At 45.0% G+C, this 15,589-nt stretch overlaps 1 protein-coding gene across 1 annotated transcript in view; it reads right to left on the bottom strand.

The window, feature by feature from the left end:
• Positions 1–15,589, bottom strand: part of LOC131212862 (neuropeptides capa receptor) — a 22,343-nt gene that overhangs the window by 1,927 nt on the left and 4,827 nt on the right. The window contains exons 3-8 of the mRNA XM_058206916.1: positions 10,530–10,820; positions 10,279–10,455; positions 10,087–10,158; positions 8,458–8,602; positions 2,219–2,442; positions 1,944–1,954 (exon numbers count right to left, since the gene is read on the bottom strand). Of these exons, the coding sequence (XP_058062899.1) occupies positions 1,944–1,954; positions 2,219–2,442; positions 8,458–8,602; positions 10,087–10,158; positions 10,279–10,455; positions 10,530–10,820 (920 nt within the window). The remainder of the gene's footprint in view (positions 1–1,943; positions 1,955–2,218; positions 2,443–8,457; positions 8,603–10,086; positions 10,159–10,278; positions 10,456–10,529; positions 10,821–15,589) is intronic.

The following is a 15,589-nucleotide window of genomic DNA, read 5'->3' as shown; positions in this document are numbered from 1 at the left end:
AAATCCACGTTACTTGATTACGGACCGGGGGTCTGCTTCCGAAGATGATTTTTAGGATTTTCCGACGATCCCAGCTGTGCCGGCTGCTCGACTGCTGAAGATATTTTATTCCATCAAGCGCGTAAAGTAATGGGAGGAAAATCGCAATCGGAAGTGCCAAAAGCAAACCACCAAGAATTCGTAGCATCACGACCGACCCCGGTCGTACGTACCATACGCCCGTCAGAACTGTAGGGTGCGAAAAAATAGACACCCCAGAAATAGAACCAGATAACGATGAGATGTGGATTACACTTTTATGGTAGTCAGCCAAAATCAGAATCGATTCGAGAGCTGCTGTCAGAAGCGATAGGTATCAAAATAAGAACAAGGTCTTCGGAAGCAAGGCCGAATGATGGATAAGTTTGAGTTAGCAATATTGGCCTCTGCCAGGAAGAAACTAATAGTTTCATCTAAAAAGGTTTGGTTTAATAATTTTATTTTCCTACATCATAGTTCGTCTAAATCCAACGTGATCGTTTCCTTTTTCTACTCCGCAGTGTAATGGCTAGAACCAGTATTGCAGATTCTCGGCTCAGATTCAATTTCAATAATGCTTCCCTTTGCCACAGAAAGGAAAAACCAGACGCTAAAGATTTGTTTGCCACCGATGCTACCGTGAAAACGGAATCGTATCATAAAAAATGTCCGACACGCTCAAATCTTTCCAATTATCCATCAATTGTCATCCCGTACGCCAAATCTTCAATCGATGACATCGTTTTCCGTTTGAAATGCCTGTTAGCACCTTGTTTTTCCTGCTTTATCGCACGGACCCAGCACGGTATCCAGCAGGCCCATAAATCAACCACAAAAACTGGTATTTTATAGCGGTTTTGTGCGATGGAACACTCCCGGAAACTTCGCGGTTCGCGGTTTGTGGCCCAGGGATCTGAGATTAACCACATCGCGCCCACCGGTCGCGGTCGCGGAGGCTATAAGCGTCAATCCGATGTCGGGATTGAGCTCGAACAAAACCCTCGATCCAACGTGTTGAGGGATTCGCGGAAAAAGGCGAAAGAGCTGGCTTCGCGGGGTTGGAGGACAAAACAGCCACGCCGTGGAGCGAAGGAATAATTTTCAGTCTCGCGGACGGGTACAGAACCAGAAGGCGACAGCGAAGTGAAATCCTCAATTAGGGTCACCATGGTGATGCGATAATATGATTTTACGCACAAAAGCAAAAGAAAAAAACGAGGGACCCTCGAGGGAAATCAGATGGGATAATGCTCGCCAGTAGTTGGTGGGTTGCCGGGCTCGCGGATGGCAAATGATTGACTGTGCGTGTCGGACGTGGGGACACTCGTTTGCGACAAAACGGAAGCATTAGGCTGGCTTCCGGCACCCAGAAGCGGGGTACAACGAGCAAATGTACTGAAGACATTATTCAAATTTTGCTTATCAAAGGGACGGCGTTTTATTTCCTGTATTTTCCTCGAAACGCGCAATCAAAAGTATGGAACCCAATTTAATGTCATTTTTCAAATCCCGAATGAAATGAATCCTTATAGTGGGTCTGAAGTTTCAGTAATTAACATAAGCTGTTGCAGGGCTGTCCTCTCTGTTTAGTGGACATAATTTGAAGGACACTTTAGCCTTAAGCTGAAGGACACTTTAGCTTTTGAAGGACACTTTTGCGAAACAAGAGCTCAACAAGAAGAGTGAATGGGATATATTTTTAATTGAAAGCCATCGTCCATCACAAATTTGGCCTTCAATTTAGCGTTCCAAATGGGTGCTTAGGGTACTCTTCCCTAAAGTAATGAGTCCGAACTACGGCCGTATGATTAACCGAGTACATTATTTAGTGCACCCAAATGATGGGATCGGTGCTAATGTCTATTATGGGCCTTCCTGTCTATCAGTTGAACTTACTCCCAGTGATCAGACGTCATTGTTCAGACCCTAATCCGGCCTGTTAATCGTTGGCCATGGTAATAATGTCGGAGAATGTTGTGATCGCAGGATAGCGTCTACGTGCCCCGTAGACAATAAGGTGGGAAATAGGACATTTGATAGGGTCAGTGTTAATGCCACGTGCTGCTCTAGTAACACGAGCTTCTGATATCGCCATACCCGGAACCCCGAAGGGCTCCTACATCCGAGCCTGAGTCGACCTTTTATTAGCCAGTTTCTTATTTCGTACTTCAAGAACGTCTCAAGCAGCGTCTGCATCAACTCACCTGGCTCGAAACGACCCACTTGGTTCGTACACTTACCGGCCGGGAATGGTCGTAGCCACCGAAGCTTCCGTTGCCCCCGACGTCGATGGTCGTTTCCCGGAAGCTCGACTGGTCGCGGGCGAATCCAGCCCCGAAGCCACGCCGTCGGCCGCAGAGCGTTTCCCGGAACGCCACTCGGTACCGGTGGGACATCACGTTGTACAGGATCGGATTGATGGTGCTGGTTGGCCGATGGCGATTGGTAAAGGGCATTCGATGAGAAAGGAGAAAGATAGAACGAATGAAGCTGTAAAATGTGAAGCAACACGGCCGCAGGATTCGGCATCTTCAAATGGTTCAATGGTGGTGCGCACAACATAAAACGAAACCTATAAATCTGTTTACTGCTGTCCTGCCGTGGGCGGGTGCAATTGAGGGTTGCTCCTCAATTTCCATATCTGTTTCAATACTGCGGAGGATATTGCGGAGCGGACTTCGTGTGGCTGAGGGCAATGATGTGTTAGGATCGGTGGCTATTCGTTTTATTTCTTCCATTTGCCTTCGGTGATGTCACACGTGTATGCTGAGATGTCATAAAAATTACCATATTACGGCACTCTTGCGGTGAGCAATCGCCATTAGTTATCGAGAATCCTATCCTTAGCTTCTTCATCGCCTCCGTGGACATTAAAGACACTGGCAACCTATGCAGTGCTAGCGGTTCTTTACCTAAAGTTTAAGGACCTACAATGGTAAAAATAATACGAAAAGTACGAGACGACCCCCGTCGTCCCCCGCGATGAAGTATCTGGAGTTTGGAGCCAATTTTCCAAACGAGAGGAAGATAATTTTGCAGAAGGCTGATTAGAAGCAGGTGAACAAACTGTGACATTATTTGATTGAAACAATCGTTGCCAATCAAGCAGACAATCGTACGATCGGTAAGTGCATTAATTCTTATTCCATCCACTGATATCGAAGCCTGACCCGATAACCGAAACTGCAATTTACTCATCCTTTACTCAGAATCTACCAATCAAATCAAGAGGAAGGGCAAGAGAACGGACCGTCCACAGAGACCTCCATGTTTCTGAAACAATGATAATCGAACATGAATTTAAACAAACCTGGCCAACCAGGGTATGATGGTCCAGGGAATAACGGAGAGAAAAACGCTTGATATTATTGCCATCTTGAACTGCAGCTCGACTGAGATGAGGTCAACCGAGATTCAGGCTTTAGGATTACGGTAGAAATATGCAATGGCCTTCATTTTTTACAGAGAACTTTGCCGACCGGAATTTCTTCCCGTAAACCATAGACACTAACGGTGTCAATGCTTTACCACTTGCCACTGAAAATTAATAGCAATTTCATAACCAATTTATTTGGCAAATATAGGATGCCTAGCCTAAGCAAGGTAGCAATTTCTGCCAACTTCTGAGGATTAATGATTGCATCTGAAGGGCTCGGCCCGGATCACCCGGATTCACGGAAGGTTTTCACTCTGCGAAGGCTCCTTCGAAGAATAATACCGTTTAGATAAGACCTTCTTGCACAGGTTTGTATTAAGCTACATTTTACACCAAAAACGGCAAAGTTAGAATCACGTAACCAGCCGAAAAAGTGGAGCAAAAAATTATGCCATTCTGTGGGGATTGAATAAAAAAAATGATGATGGGCTGAAGACTGAGAGATGGAATTCACATAAAAGTATGTGACTTTCGCACGTTCTGTGGTCGTGAAGCCAGCCTGAACCTTTCGTGCCGGGAGCCTGGTTTTCGTTTGATGCCCGTGTAAACCTTCCTCGGGCGGTGAGCTAGTCCTTTTGTCGCGTCACATGTTTGCATAAACTTTTGCAGACAAACAAAATTTCCATCTTTTCGTACGGCAGATTACGTGTGACATTGTGTGTGACTATGGCGGGCATACGTTACCAGGAGCAGGTTTCGTTTAGAGGCAAAACTTCCACCTCACACACGCTGGAGACACGTTGGCTGGTGGTTTACATTCTTTTGTGGGGGCCATCCAGGGTGAATTCTAAATTGCTTAACGACTACCAGGAATTCCGCAAAGTGAATATGACCCAAAAGGTACTTCCGCAAAGCGGGTACACCACAGACCCGGACAGAAGTTCTGAAATTCGGAAATGCACCTCAGCGGAACGTGTCCCGAATTTCTTAACTCGTTGTTTAAAAAAGCGGGTTGCCACCCAACCCTGTTTTCGATGCTTTTGCTTATCTTTCGATGATGGAACTCGTTTACATATATTTTTTGCCTCTGTGCTGCGCTAGGCTATTGTGAACCCAACGCTTTAGGTTACCCTCTGGAGTGGAGCCCCTTTTTGTTTTCAATTTACATTTTCGGAACCGGAAAGATTATTAAAAGAAGGGATAGCTCTCTGCGTTACTTCGTTATTATACCTACGAATTGAAGGTCCCCAAAATGGATGCTTTCAAGGCCCTGCCAAAACGAAAACCAGAAGCCCGCCCGGTCCGGTGGGGTTAACAGAAAAGAAAACCTTGAAAATTGTTCCCTCCTGGTGGGATTACTTTTCCGGTGGGTCGCGTGATAAGAGCCGGTTTTGAGGGACCTTGAAGCGACCCAGAAAAACGACAACCAAACCTAAAATGGTGGCAAGCAAGTTTACGATAAAATACAAATATTCCATCGCTTTGAAATTTAGAAAACCGTACCATCTCGAGAAAAGATGTCGAGAAACGTCGCGGAAAATGCGCCGGTAAATTGTTACACAACCAATCGTCGTTCCGAATCCGCGGGTCCCCGGCACAGGTCACCATCGCGCGATTGATGCTTGGCAGCATGAATGAAGGGAACGGAAAGAGCAAAAACGCGAAAGAACTTAAAAGAAGAAACTGCTGTTGTAAGCTTTGTCTCGATTTGACAGTCTCCATCGTTATTTTCTTCTTTCAGGAAACGCTCCCAGACCAAGAACGACCATTTCTGCATGGCTCGAAAGGCATCGCTGGAGTACGAGATGTTCGCATGCCAGCTTATCGTCGTGTTTATCGAGTTTGAAAACATTCTGAGTTAGGATTTGGTTAGCCTGTTCCAAAACATGTATTTCATGCTATCAATTCAAATCGATTTAAGGCAGATTCTTCAGAAACAATTTAAATGTTCATTCCCAGACGTTGCAACTATGGTACTATTGAAGAACTGAAATAAATTGTTTTGTCTTAGTCTTTGTTGGCGATCTCTGGCGATTCTGGGAGGTTTCTTCACAGATCGTGGCTTCTTTCTGGTCCAATAATTATAACGCTCACTGTTTTTAGGATTAAAAGTTTGTGCGATTTCATTCCAAAAGATTCTGGAACAAATGAACTAATACCCGAGTACGATATTAACACCAGATGATACTACAAATCCATCATATGATGATAATTTTAATAAAATTATCCTCAAAATTTTAAACTAAATCATTGCTGTAAACTGTGAGATGGATTTATTCCTCTTATTATTTTACTCACCATTCACCTCTATGGGCAAGAGATAGAAAGAAGAAAACGCAATGGGTAAAGTCAACTCATAACCAACACCTATAAATGAGGTGATGAAGAAACCCCTTAATAAAGCCCTAAGAATTCGAGAACTATTCAAATGCCACATTCCCAGAAAAGTTTTCCTACAAAGTCCGGCCGCGTAACGATTCGTCCGGTGGATTGAAGGGTTCGATTCCACGTAACGGTGAGTGGCAGATTTATACGCTAATTTGCGATTATGTCTCGCAACGGACCCATTGACGGGGACTGTAAATTAATCGGAATCCTTTTAACCTGAATCGCGTCTGTGGCTCCAGAAGCCACAGACATGCGCTAAGTAGAGCGAGTTCTAGGAAGAAAATTAAACTTTACAAGCCGATTCCAGTGAATCAAGGAGCAAAATGAGCAACACTTCGCTTTGGTTGTTAGCAAATCGTAAAAAGCAACGATGAAGATTATCATTTATCGCTAAGTGAGTGTTCCGTGCCGCTGAGTTCGATGACGATTTTCCCCATATTTTCCCCAACCGAAACATTAATCTCGGATTGAAATAAACGGCCTACGATTGACGATGGGTGATCTGCTCGAGGTGCGTGGCCAAATCCATGATGAAGTGACTAATTTGCATAAAGCAATTTTCGTCCTCACAAAACATAACAACTTTTCATATTAACTTTGCGCTAGCTTCGTTTCCAGGGCAGAGTCAAAAATGCAGCCGTACCCAGCTCGAGCACAGATGGTGCTGAAGCCCATTTTTTCCATGTGACCGGCCTGTGTTGACGACTTTCATGGGGCGTGTCGTTCAATCTTTGCAAATCATCATCACACCAAACGACTCCCTGGCTTCACCGACGTTGTTTACCGTTTTCCAATCCCATCCAGGATCCGGCGCTATCCGGTGCTTTTCCTTTCCCACGCCGTAATGGTACGCCGATTTTGCTGCCGTTCCGATTCTGGCCCACTGAACTTGATGACACAAATATCCTGGGCAAGACAAATCCAACACAGTCGGAACTTTTGTTTGCCACCGTAAAGCGATCACAAATTACTCGGGGATCATCACGAGCAAGAGTTGAAGGAGAACAACAGTTTAGAGTCTTCTATTCGGAACCAAGCATGAAAAATTCAGTTTTCTTATCAGTTACCCGAAACTTGTATACGAAGTCAAATAAAACTGCCAGCTTAGCTTAGTGAGGTCCGATTAGAGAAAATGATACCTTTGTCTGGCCTGAAGCTCCCTGTTCAGTAAACATTCTCTATACCCTACTTTTACCGAAACACGTTTTTATGGGAGGAATGTGTGTTTCCTATTTGTCTCCATAAGCTGGTGTATTTATTTTCCCTGTGCGCTTTTGGATATGTTTCGCCTTTAACAATTTCATTCCTCATTCAACGTTCGAGGGGTGTACACACTGCGTACATTCGGCAGAGCCCAGCTTTTCCTAACCTATCTGTCATGTCGCCGTTTTACTGCCTTCTGCATAATTGTTCCGCGAAATCAGTCCCCAACTCGCTGCGTGGGGAGCGGGAGTGCTTGGTACTTCGAGACGTGAGAAAAAGTTTTTCCATTGAAACGGAAATGAGATTTTCCCATGTGATTACACAAAAAAGGAAGGAGGATGTAAGATGATAAAGACGATCGTTAAACAAGCTCGATGAGATGAAGAAATTTTTACTGACTTTGCCGGCAGCGGCAGCAACAGTGGCGTTTTGGCGGAACAAATTAATCTCTTTAATTGGTGCAAAGCGATTCTCGTTGCAAAGCAGAACACGGATGGTAATCGAATCATGTGCTGAGCATGACGTTATTGTTAAACTATTTAATGGTTTTCCTACTGTTGCTGACAGGAAAAATAAATTAAAGCATTTACTCATGACACCTTAAACTTTATCGAAGCGCCAATGAAGTGCGCCCAAATGTAATCTACGTACCAATTGTAGAAAAAAATGAAACGGCTTTTCATCGCAACATACCGGCTCAATTTTTCGTAAACGAAATCATCAAACCCGTTTCACCATAACGTTCAATGACAGCCCATGAATTGACCCATTTCCACACGTCAAACATCCTGGCGTTAGTAATTGCTCCTGACTGACGGCCATTATGCAGGCAGCGAACCCGCCCGCGAAAGGGTTCGAACAGTAATTTCCCAACCAAATCAAGCACTGCGTACGACCCTTTTTCTGCAAAAATAAAGCACTCGACGTGAACTCAACTGAAACAGGCGCTTCGATGCTCCCTTGGCAGTCCCCACCATGGCTGTCAAGTGCCCCGATATCGGTTGAAGTCTGTCTGAACCCAGAAGCTTTCGTTTCCGACTGACAGCATTCGTCACTGCCTCCTTCGGGCGTTCGGGAACCGAAAAAGGGTCACCGGTTGTGTTTGCTTGGCACAAACTTACGCAAGGGCACGTATTAATATCATTTCTCTCCATCTAAAAATACGCCAATACAATTAACCATTGACGCGTAACAAGGAGCGCCATCTTGTCCGAGGAGAGCAGCGACAGAGAGATAAATAAGCCATCGATCAGCTGTTTGGTGCGATGGAACTGGATGCTCAGAAAAGCTGGCCAGTTGGGCACAGCTTCACCCTGCTGCTGCTGCTCAGAGTCAATGGACCGTGCCATATAATGATGAGTAAACACATGGCCGCACGGGAAAGCAATTAAGAATGTCACTCGGTGCCACAGCGTCGCTGTGCGTTCAAGGATTCAGAACTTCCAGCCCGGGGAACGAGGACCTCTACTTACCAGGACACGTAGTACAGGCAGCCGGCCACGGAGAAGAGCCACGTGTTGACCATGTTGAAGTGCTGCCAGTCACGGGCGTAAAGATACAGCAACCGTTGCGCGTGAAACGGTGCCCAGCAGACAAAGAACGTTATCACGACCGCGGCTGTGAAAGAAAGTAAGACAGGAGGACGAAATTTACGGCATCAGAACGGCAACTTTGGAGAGAAAATGCGTTGCTCGGGGAGCTGTTTACATCTTAAGAGGACAGCAAACCAGCTTACCGCCAGCTAGTCGAACATGAAATTTTAAGCTCATGGTGAAAATTCTCAAGCATTAGGTCGGAACGAACGTTAGTGCAGCGTGCAGCGGAACACAGTCCTGGACAGATTTCTACTCCCGAAATTTGATTGAATTTAGTGTAGCTATTTGTTGAATGATGAAATCCTTTACACAACAACCGCGCGACTGGACATCAACCCTTGCTACAAAACTCGACGTAAAAATCGATAGACACTACTTTTGAATGGAGCTAGTCTTTCGTTCGATTTCTCAACCCTACACAAGAACCATCAGTTGAAATAGAAATAAAAATCCAATTAGCGTTGTGAAAGCAATTGGAACATTCGAATGTTCCGCATCCAATTCAGACTCCCTGTACTAGGATCATTTCCCTTGGGTACTAGAGTAACGTTATTACTTCGCCACCGACTCTATGTCGGTGTGGGCTAATATCCCCCTTGTTGTTAAAACTGTAAAACCCTTGTTAAAACTCTAACACAACTTAATGTGACGTGGGTTATCGGTTCCTATCTCATTCTCATTCGCTCAAATGAACCGAATGGCTTTCACCATCTTCAGTAAATGACCAACACTTGAAGGAAAACATCAGGACAAACGACCTTAAATGATGACTTCTAGGCTGCCTCTCATCGCGCGCTCTTGTTATGTACGACAGACTTATGTCTTGCACGGACTTTGGTATTCTTAACGCTTGCCTGATTCCGTTCCAGGAATGGATGGATACCATAAACAACAGCTGGTTGAGCCAAAACTCGGACCAGGAAGCGGCTTTTGATTGCCTAAAAACACTATCCAAACTTGACCCGCTCGGTGAATGAGTGTCAACCGGCCACAGACTGTTTCTGAGAGCTTGTTTTTAAGCCAAAAGTTGTTGTTTTATGGTCAGGTAGACCCCACGGTCAGATGAACCTTACGAAGGGTAAACATCTTGACTTGGCCACGCGAGATGATGTTGTGGAAAGCTAAAATACTTAAAATCTAACTTCAAATCTGTAAGGGGTGCAGCAAGGCAACATTAACAGTTTCAATTAATTCCCGACAACCTCTGACCATTAATTCCTGATTGAACATGGGCTTTGATTTCGTTTGTCATTCACGGGAACGGTCATGGTTGATCCCATCTTTAGTATTTGTCTCGTTTTCACCTGACACTGCACTACGAAATGGCCACGGAAGCACAATTCCCGCTGACTAGCTAACGACCGAACGAGAGTGAGAATTTTATTTTCTAAAATAATCAGGTACTATCGCTTAATGGTGTTCCTCCCGATACCTTTGAGGAAAGTTTCAAAAAGTAAGCACCCCTAGGAACAGCCACACCAAAGTGATGAACCACTTGTTGCTTACCGAGCATCCGGATGATGGCCTTCCGGGACTGCGATACCCTCGACGGTCCATTAACCGATCCATTGCGAACGCCTGGAACACAGACAGAGAGAGAGAGAGAAACCGGGATACTGTCACTTTCATCCTGCACCATACACTAATGGACGACACCCGGAGTTTCCGTTGGTTATCGAAATTTAGCCGGGCACCTACCGAGCTCTACCGTCCGCTGGGTCCGGGACCGGATCTGCATGCCCATGCGCGCGTACAGCACCACCATGATGAGCATCGGGAAGGCAAAAAACAGACAGGTCGACAGCTCCCAAAGTGGAAAGCCCTCCGGATTGCTGAGCATGGCGCAGAACGCTGAGTCGTGGATTTTCTTATTGGCTGTGGGGGAGAGTAAAAAAGGGAAGCGTGATGTGAGCACACGTCCTGCGTTTGGGGTGGAACCCGGAACTTACTCGGCGGGTAAACGAGGTAATCGATGTCGGTGAAAACGGCAAAAGGCACCGCACTCAGCAGACTCACGATCCAGAGCCCGGCGATGATCCGGACAGGGCGCTGCAGGCCCGACATCGTGTAGAGGTGCAGCGGATGACAGATGGCCAGGAAGCGCTCCATCGAGAACGCGACGATGGTGAGGACCGACACGTACGTGGACGCCTCCGAGAGCAGGGCACGGATCTTGCAGAACGGTAGCCCCAAATCATACGGATACTGGTGCCAGTAGAGGCTGATCTCGTACGGGAGCCCTGCGGCGGGAGAGAGAGAGAGAGAGCCGGTAAGTGGGATTGACGTTTGATGCATATTTTCTGCATATTACCACGCATAAATATGAATATTGCCTTCGCCTCAACACCCTACCACCCCGCTGGTTGTCCCTGGGAAACACTCCCAGAAAACATTCATTTTCGTACTTTGGGTCACGGAAAAAACAGAACCGGACTTTTCATTGCATTTCGAATGAATTCAAATGCGGTGAATTGTTCGCAACTCAATGTATAATTTGTTTCTGCAGACACAAAACAAACAAAGTGCAACAAACTTGTGAACGCAAATGCAAGATGGATTCCGGTTTCTGCATCTTGTCCTGTGTGTTTCTGGCGAGGAAAAGAAAACAATATTTCACTATCTGGAGCTTCCAGGAATGTGATTCAACTTTTGATGCGACCGAAAAGTTGGTCGTTCTGCAAAAAGGAAATATTTGGCAACCAACCAAGCCACTCGACCGAACTCGTTCGTTTCGCTCGATGCTCCACCTGTACACCAGTGCCAACTTTGATTTGATATCCTGCTACCGGTTCGGATGGCAGATGGTGGCGAACCGGTGGCGAATCTAATTCGGAACGTGCGTCCGAAAGCGATTGCGGCCGTCCGCAGTGCGTACGGTTTGACGCAATATCCGGTTCTAAGATGTACAATAACATAAAGCTCTTACTTGATTACGAGTGTTCGACAAGCTGATTATTTATGCATGCTCTATGCACACGCTACCCGCACCCTGTTTTCGGAAGGGTGTAGAGCATGACGTGGCAGGCCATGGAATATGGATGAGTTCGAACGAACGTTTGTCAGTTTGCTGTCGATAGTTGTCGAAATGTGTTTTCGTTACGCTCGTCTCGTCCCGTTCGAGAAGAACAGCTGTTGGACGGATCGTGCCCTGGATCTGTTGCTTCAACCGCTTGTCGATTTGACGTTTGAACTGACTGACAATGTTGAACGACAAATGCGACAACAGAGTAGGCCAGTAGGATTAAGCAACGGCTGGCCGTTGATTCGATGATATTATCATCCTGAAGCAAGGTTTGAACAATTCTGATTCGGTTCACGCTGAACGAGCGTTCGATGAACCAAAATGCTTGATGAAGGTACCATGTTAAAAATGAGAACCGAAACGAAAAAGCTATGCATTTCTTAATTGAGTTTACTTGTTCTTTTTCTTACAACACCTTCGTTTGTATTGGTCCGTTCACTGCTCAATAAGCCGAATTATTGTCAGCCTGCAGTGACGGCAAACAAGACATGACTATTGCATATTCATAGGTCAGTGAGATGTATCATTCGCATTTTTTCCAGGTGGACAAAGAACCGTAGTCCATCACATTTGATGGTGATTCTTAGTACTTCGTCTTTCGATGGAGACGCCTGGTGTTAGTTATGCCAATGGAGGCGCCCGGTACTTCGTATTACCGGTTGATTGTTGGGCGGATCTGAACGTCAAATTTGCTGAGTTTATGGCTGGCTTCATGGGCATCGTTCATACGGGCTTGGCTGGCGTCGAAACTCAACGGTTGAAATGGAGCAAGAAGTAGCTAAATTGCTGCGAAATTAAAATCTTTTCTTCGAACCCGCACTCATATCGTTCATTCCAAGTTTGAGTCCGATACCAAGTTTCGAAACTTTTTTGTAAATAGTGTACGCCATATGAAAGCCAACTACGTGATCGTTGGTGGATTTTTTTGTATGGGTGCAGCCTTTTAAACGCATGAAGAGTGAAACAAAAATGCCGGTTTATGTCGGCAAACTTTGAAGGATGTTGCGGCGAAAAGCTTCAGAATCATTTTTCATATTTACTATAGCTTCCAAAATAATTTCCATCTACCCGAAAAGAATTCTTGCTGAGCATCGTGGAACATCGTATACAAGAGGCAATCATGCGTCAGCCAGAAACGCTTTTTAGTTGTCTCTCGAACGTCTGGCAGACGATGGTTTAACGAATGTTTTCCCTGGTTATTGCTCTTTTTAAGGAAGAGACTTCTCTTTTTCCGTACAAATAGACTGTCTCATTCAATAACGAGCGTCTCAGGCCACGCAGCCCTGGGAATACGGTTACACACAAAAAGCCAAACCACGCCAAAAGTCTATTGGGATGCGGTTTCGCCCGCCGGTCGACAAAGCGAAGCCTTTTGGCGATGCCTTATTTGAGCCTCGGTACCAACATGGATCCAACGGTAGTACATTCGATTGACATGCCGGCTACCGAATGCCAGACGGTCTACACATGGGCCCCTTTTTTCGATGCTGCAAGTGAGTTCTTCTATCGACGCTGTAGCGAATCTCATCCTTAACTAACCCCACTACGCAGTCGACACGACACGCGGAAGAAAATACTCCCACAGTTTGCTAAAAGCATCCGGAATGCGCCTCACTTCCTTCGGACGCGAGAAATACTTCCGGCGAGTGGTTCCGCTGTTGGTTTGATAAGAGTGGAGTAGAAAATTGAATTGGTATAGGCGGAACATAACAGACAGCAGCATCAATCGCGGCCGCCCGAAGACAGATTAGTGCTTACTTCGTTGAGTTGCCATCGATTTATTGCGGAATTCAAAAGGACCGGAATGGCAATTACACGTTGAGCGGTAGTTTAATCACTGGAAAGTCGGTTGGAACTAATGCGATGCCATTTGAAGCTTCCGCTGAGGTGACATCCTACTCGAGTTTAATGATTATTAAAGCTTTCATTAGACACCGATGCCAGCTATAGCCCGCAGCATTAATATAAATTCATGCCAAAAGCGACTTTGAATGAGACTTTCAATCAAATAGCGCTTTCATTAGGTATTTAGCTCAAAGAAATGTGTTAAGATTGAACTTCATCATCAGAAACATAAATTAAGATTTTTCAGGTACATCACTTTACTGTGGACATCAAGGCATTTATTATAAACCTTCAGTAAGTCCATCATTTACCGAAAAATTTTAGTATTATGTACTTCGCGGCATAACAGTTTCATTTTATTTGCCATAAATCGGCAACGGTGGGCTCCAAATCTCATTCGCTCAGCTCTCGCGAAACACTTCAGTGAAACTTTGAACGTAATTCCACGCTTCATAAAAAATACGTGCCAAAATGCAATTAATTATCGTCGAAGTTTCGTCGAAAATTGCCGATGGACAGATACCGTATCCCGTGGTGGAACAAATCTGGCACATTATGGCCCCGTGCATTGATAAGATGTCACTCACTGGGTATGTCAGTTGTAGTAAAACTCGAACGATATGAGAGAGAATTAAATGCCGTTTTTTGATATTATTTGATTCACATTATTATCTCATCGCAATGAGTTATTAAAAGAGAAATATAAAGCATGCACTTAGTTCAGTAAGCTGAAAACTCACGTGATCTTTGATTATCTTACGAATTGAACATATCTGAACGGAACTGAACTAATAAAAACGGAACGCAGTACTTCTCGAAAGCGACACTCCTTGAGAAGTCCAAACCTTCTATAAAGGACCGTTTTCTCAACAACTTGTATAGTCTACACCACAAGCGACAGATTGTGGTAATTGCTGCGGGGAAAAAACGCACTACAGAGAAAGAAAAACAGCCTCAGAATGCTGGAGCCCATAAGTTGATTGAACTTGAAGTCCATCCTTAGACCGTATTAGGCCCGTCTGGATACAAAGCAGCCCTTGAAGCCGTCGCTTTGCTTCAGTTTTGCGGTCTCCCGTGAGACATCGACTAGACAACCTTCTGCCCGGGTATTTGGTGCCATTTTTCTCCACACCAACCGATAGTTTATTTCATCACTTGCTGTTGTGGTTTACAAACACGTTTCATCGTTTGCGGCGACCTTTTGAAATATGTTTAAAACTTTTACTTTTACAAGTGGTCTGAACAATCCATCCGAACCCGCTCGTGGTGAAGCCAAAACTTTTAATGAACCGAGAACTAGCGTTTGTGGAAGTTATTCGGTAACAATCAAAGCTGACAAACATGTTGTCAAATTTTTTTGAAATTTGTAAGCATATGTACAGATTCAAGGAATCGATATATTTTCCACTGTACTGCAAAAAAAAGCAGAGCGTTATTAACGACTCGTATGATGAAATTCTACGGAAAACATATTGTGCTGCAGTATATTCGATTGCTGCTCGGGCGTTTAACTTGACCACGGCATATAAACCATAAAAGTGGATGCAATAAAAAAGCACCTCGCATTACACTAAATATCATATTTCTGTCCATTTATCACGAGGCAAAGATTCACGTCTCTGGCAAGCCATACAAACACCACTGACCCAAACATCGTATGAATACTGTTTTTGTCCATTGTTAACGCTAATAAGAATTATATTTTCATCGATCCCGGTCGACAAACACGAGCCTCCTTGCGTGAAGGGCAATAACGATTCATAATATTTGCTTTGTGGGCTTTTCTTCGCCCGACAGAATGGCACGTTTCGTGACATGGTTTTCTACAAAATGCCCCATTGCCGGTCCGGCTGCTTTCACCAGTCATCACAAACCCTCTCAGAATATATAACAAAAAAAATATGACACGATGTCACCAACAATATGAGAAGATGCTGCAGACGAAATCTTTAAAGTGTCCTAGCAACGCCCAGGCGTGAGGGAATCTGCTCAGCCGAGGACCGGTCGACCGTAATAGGTCATGACGGTATTCCGGCATAGCTCCGCTTGACGAGGGTTTTACGGGTCGCCGTAAGGACTTCTTCGGGGAGCCATAAATGTAGGAAGGCAGGTCTCGGGGTTGTCTCGAGCGAGAGTTAGCGG

The sequence above is a fragment of the Anopheles bellator genome, chromosome 2, assembly GCF_943735745.2.
Source record: "Anopheles bellator chromosome 2, idAnoBellAS_SP24_06.2, whole genome shotgun sequence".
Lineage (NCBI taxonomy): Eukaryota > Metazoa > Arthropoda > Insecta > Diptera > Culicidae > Anopheles > Anopheles bellator.
The sequence above is the reverse complement of the archived record's forward strand: the minus strand, read 5'-3'. Positions and strand labels throughout refer to the sequence as shown.